Genomic DNA, 5,498 nt, shown 5'->3' with positions numbered 1-5,498 from the left:
CCCAAAACATCGACCATTTATACATTTCCATAGATGCTGTCGGACCTGCTGAGTTCCTCCAGCATTTTGTATGTTGCAATGTATTAATTTGCTGAGGGATAACATAATAAAAATATATAAAAGTATAAAGAGGTATAAAGAGGCATAGATAGAATAGCTTGTTCAGATTCAGATTCAGATTTGTTAATCAGGTCTATTAAAACTTATAATGAAATGTGTTGTTTACATGAACAAAAACACAACCCAGGCGATTTGCTGGGCCAGTCAGCAGTGTCGCCTCATACTCTGATGTGGACATGGCATGGCCACAAAGCTCACAGAACACAGCAGAACAGAACTCAAGCAACAAAACAATAACAGCAAAACAACCCCCTTTCCTCACTCCCTCCACCCACCCCCACACACAGTCCTCCAACTCCAACTGATGTGACGTATAGACTTTGACTCTACAGTTGCTACAGTGGTCAATCCTGCCAGTGCCAAGATGGACAGATGCAACTGCAGCAGATGCAGTGGTGCCCATGTAACACCTGCTGAATAGACTGGTATATGTCTAGGGGAAGAACTCCAGCCACTCTCCAACCCCACCTCCCGTATACGCAGGTGCTGTGGAAAACAAGTTAATGCAGCGACACACACACAATATCAAACTCACACCAGATACCGTTATAGAATATACTTTAAACATTTTACTAGAACTAAAAGGTTACTAACAACACAGTATATATGAAGGAAAATAAAATAAAATAAAAGGTGCCAAAACTTATCAGAGTTCAGTCAGCTTAGTGCACATCGTTGGAGCTCAACCATCGAACCATTCGACCCCTCGTCACTTTCCTCCGACATCCACGACTTCGCACCTGGGACCACCCGGGTGGTCGACCGAGCAGTGCAGCACACGTCCACCTTCTTCGGCATCCTCTTCCTGACTCCCTGAAAAGGCCGCGAAAAATCCCCGCTCCCAGACCCACAAGACAAAATAACATTTCCCCATTGGTTAACAAATGAATACAATCCCATTATCAGCAAGTCCAAAGCTAAACAACTGCGAAACACTTATCAGACAAAGAAGCATTCTTACTCTTAACAAAAAAAAGAAGCCATTTTGATTAACATATACAGTACATCGTACACCTACAAAGTCCTTTATTTTTCATTTCACTTGGCAGCTTTGCCATCAGACTCAGCCAACTTGGTCAGTGGTGAAACTACCAAGTCATTCTGGGACACGGGCACACAAGGATACACTTTGCCTCTTGTATTATCATAGTGCTTCTTCCAAGAATTGTTGAGTGTAGAGTAAAACCAATTCATCAGGCTGAATGAGGGTGACAGCTGGTATTTGAGGAAGTTCTGTTGTCTGTCATAAGTGGAAGTCATCCCACAGACTTGCAGGGTCACTCTTGGCCATACCAGTGAGACAAATATCCACCTTTTAACTTGTAATGTTTAAACTTCAGTAATAGGCTGCATCTCCATAGGAAATAGGAAGCTTGATGTAAACTTCATTAAAAATGGGAAGACGTAAGGTGAAAGGAATGACTTTTAAAAGAGAATTGAGGGGAAATTTTATTGGTTGGTATCTATCTGGAACTTACTGTCAGAAGAGATGTTGGACTCAATACAATTACTACTGTACATTTCAGAAACATTGACACAAGCATTTAAATAGGCAAGGCAGAGAAGGGGAGACTTATTGTGGACTTTGAAATTAGTAAAGATGAACAAAAGGGTTGGCATGGATACCTTGGGCTGAAGGGTATGTTTGTCTGCTCTAAAAATTTTATGACTCTTGATAGCCAACAAAGAGGGGTGATTTTCTTCAGTTATATCTCGATTTAAAATTGGACCTCAGAGATGGCGGATGAATCTTCTTGCTCTTTATGGTGACATTTTCCTGTAATAATTTAAATGGGGCTTTGTTTGTTGCTGTGAATTTAGACAGGATTTGGTGATGGTTTGTCTTTCAAGAAGATAAAGTGAAATAAGGTGGCAATGAGCCACTTTTGACCTGAGCCCCAAGAAGGCTGACTTGTAAAAGGTGAAGGAACTGTAGATGTCAACACTAAAACTTGAGGATCCATGAAAATCCATGAAGGCGTATGACAAGGAGACTTCATATTAAGGGAAATGATGGTCAGGCAACATCTATTTTCTTGTATCTCTTCAGGGTTACATGAACCGTGCGTATCTCAAAGTATACTGATTCATGCACTGTATGAACATTGGATGAAATGATCTTGACCGAGAAAGTCAGGTCTCTCCTATCTTAGAACAAACTATTTAAAGGCATAAATGACACATGTTTTTTTATTACAGGTTTGCTGCTGTTGAAAACACTCACAATGGGAATTTGGTTTTTCTTCTGTTTCAGGAGAGTGACTATTCAGATATCATGAATGATCAGTTTTGTGTGGGAGGTGATCAACACTTCCAAGGTCAAGGATTGTATGAAGAACATGAGCCAACACAGACAGCACGTGCCACACCAAACAGTAGTCACAGTGCCAATGATAAGAATTTTCTGCCTACCATCAAGCTGGAGAGCTCTCTCCAACTAAAAAGCAACTCGAGTTCCATTAAATCCTATGATGCTTCCACTAGACCTAAAGGGGAACCAATGACTGCAATGGAGGCAAAGAAACACTATATACACAAACTTACACCATATGAAGAACAGGAAATAGCTAGCTATTCAGAAATCTATTTTGTTGGACCAAATTCTAAAAAGAGACCAGGCATTATTGGTGCACCAAATAATAACAGCTATGATGATGAGCAGGGTTCGTACCTTTATGTGCCACATGATCACATAGCCTATCGATATGAAGTCATCAAGGTAATCGGGAAAGGGAGCTTTGGCCAGGTGGTGAAGGCTTACGATCACAAACTCCACCAATACATCGCCTTGAAGATGGTACGGAATGAGAAAAGATTTCACAGGCAAGCGGCTGAAGAGATCAAGATACTCGAGCATCTGAGGAAACAAGACAAAGACAACACCATGAACGTCATTCATATTTTTGAGAGTTTTTCCTTCCGTAATCACATCTGTATGACTTTTGAGTTACTCAGCATGAACCTCTATGAACTCATCAAAAAGAATAAGTTCCAAGGATTCAGTCTGCCCCTGGTCCGTAAATTTGCACACTCCATCCTGCAGTGCCTTGATGCTTTGCATAAGAGCCATATCATCCATTGTGACTTGAAGCCTGAGAACATCCTGCTGAAGCAACAGGGTCGTAGTGGAGTTAAGGTGATTGACTTTGGGTCCAGTTGCTATGACCATCAAAAGATTTACACGTACATTCAGTCACGTTTTTACCGAGCTCCTGAAGTGATTCTGGGAGCTCGGTACGGGATGGCTATTGACATGTGGAGTTTAGGATGCATTCTTGCTGAACTGTTGACTGGACATCCACTGTTACCAGGGGAAGATGAGGGAGATCAGCTGGCTTGCATGATAGAATTACTAGGAATGCCATCGAAAATGCTGCTAGAAAGTTCCAAAAGGGCCAAAATGTTCATCAGCTCCAAGGGTTACCCTAGATATTCCTCTATTGTAACACTCCCTGATGGGACTGTACATTTGAATGGAGGACGATCACGTAGAGGAAAGAATCGTGGTCCCCCTGGTCAACGGGACTGGACCACTGCTCTAAAGGGCTGTGATGATCAATCTTTCATTGACTTCCTGAAACACTGCCTGGAGTGGGATCCTTCCTTACGCATGACACCAGCACAAGCCTTAAGGCACCCTTGGCTGCGAAGACGCCTGCCAAAGCCTCCTACAAATGACAAGACAACATTTGCAAAACGCATGTCTGCAAGTCCCACAGCCCTCATGGACGCAGTGGCTAAACTACCTCCTACTTCTGCTAATATTGCCAACAAACTGCGATCCAATCAAAATAATGATCCCAACCCCAATATGACTCAGAGGACTGTTCTTCCAAAATTGGTCAGTTGATTGGATATTTGAGAAAAAAATCATAATTATTGATTTGGTTTTTGTGGCATGCAGTATACAGGGAACACAAATTCTTCCTTTCTACATTCCAATGTGACTTGAACCAACAGGGTTTTGATTATTGCAAGGCTGCAAGTCTGGATTGAGTATGCTCTAGGACTACAAGGCAGCTCCCATTAAGCCACACTGTACGCATTGGTTTACACTGTACGACGACAGAAACTACCCATTGACATTCACAGTAAAGCAGTTGGGCTGGATGCACAAATGAAAAGGTGTTCTTTGATTGGATTGTTATTTATTTCTCATCACCAGAGCCCTGCAAAGAAATAGTTGTGTATAAATCATTTGATCCCCATACATTTGTAGGCCAGAAGTGTCCTTGTATTCACTAACAAAAGTTGCTGTGTACAAAAGTAGCTTTAATCTGTTCACTTTTAAAACAAAATAACCATAATCTTTTAAAAATAATCTCACAAGAGAATAAAATGTTTTCTTAGTTATCATTATCAATATCTCATTGGAAACAGACCATTGGTTAGCTGGTTGTCTAGGTGAACCTTTATGTTTTGCAGGTGACCAGGCATGGAGGGAGTTAGAGTGCTGGTCACATATATTGCCTGAACCATTATCTAAAAGAGGCAAGAGTTGCTGACTCAAGGTGCTGTAATAATCCGCAGGGAATGCCACTGCCTGGGTGGGTTTGCAAATGGCCTGCAACTCTGTAGAAATGTGGCTATTTTTCTTAATTAAACAAAACTGCTAACAGCAAAACTTGTGGGTTGGTCACCTCTATTTTTGACTTTGGTGGAAAGACAACTAGCTATTTATATTTTGAGTTCATTCTGCATTAATTTCTATTTAATGAAGATATATTATCTATTAAAGAAGTTGACAGAAAGGAATTTTCATTAGTACATCTCAAGTAAAGAAAAGATAAATATGTCTTTCTATAGGCATGTCTATACTATGTCTATTTGTTGACTGCTGTTTTACATTCATTCTTCATGGCAGCAGGCTCCAGTTGGGGTGGAAACTTATCCCCTGAGATGAGTGAGTTTCCACTGAGGCAAAAGCATTAAATCCACAATAATCCACTGTTGCGCATCACTCAGAGAGACTAGTCAGCAAATTTAAATACTGTATATTAATTGCTCCTTATAAACAAGCTTAACTGCTAATTTTGAACTTTGCTGTAAATTGCTGTCAAACTAAGTGCAGAGCACTCATGAAGCTATTTGGGAAGCACATCTGTCAGAAGGTACTCGGGCCCACAGTTTCTATATTAAGACACTCCGAATGGTGCCATTAGCAGATGTTGTGCAGGTTTGGAGAAAGTTTTGAGAGGATATGGTGCTAACTTTGTCAACGTGTTTTGTTTGGTTCTGCACATCTGGACCTTGACTTCATCATAAACAATTCTCCTCAAAGATTCAGTGTGGGTGCTATGTGCGCTGTGGTTTTGTGGGACCCAGAGGTTGCCAAGCACAAGACCCTCAGAAAGAGCAGCAGAGACTGCTCCCGACCA

At 41.2% G+C, this 5,498-nt stretch overlaps 1 protein-coding gene across 1 annotated transcript; it reads left to right on the top strand.

The window, feature by feature from the left end:
• The first annotated feature begins 2,395 nt into the window (after nucleotides 1–2,395).
• Nucleotides 2,396–3,970, top strand: LOC132378140 (dual specificity tyrosine-phosphorylation-regulated kinase 2-like). Its single transcript, XM_059944878.1, has one exon. It carries the CDS (start codon nucleotides 2,396–2,398, stop codon nucleotides 3,968–3,970), a length of 1,575 nt encoding a protein of 524 aa, XP_059800861.1.
• The last annotated feature ends 1,528 nt before the right edge of the window (nucleotides 3,971–5,498 follow it).

Source organism: Hypanus sabinus, chromosome 19, assembly GCF_030144855.1.
Source record: "Hypanus sabinus isolate sHypSab1 chromosome 19, sHypSab1.hap1, whole genome shotgun sequence".
Lineage (NCBI taxonomy): Eukaryota > Metazoa > Chordata > Chondrichthyes > Myliobatiformes > Dasyatidae > Hypanus > Hypanus sabinus.
Note: the sequence above shows the minus strand (reverse complement) of the source record. Positions and strands in the feature narration are given on the sequence as shown.

Coding starts and splice junctions, on each gene's coding strand:
- LOC132378140 (XM_059944878.1), top strand. CDS start 2,396: ATGAATGATCAGTTTTGTGTGGGAGGTGATCAACACTTCCAAGGTCAA.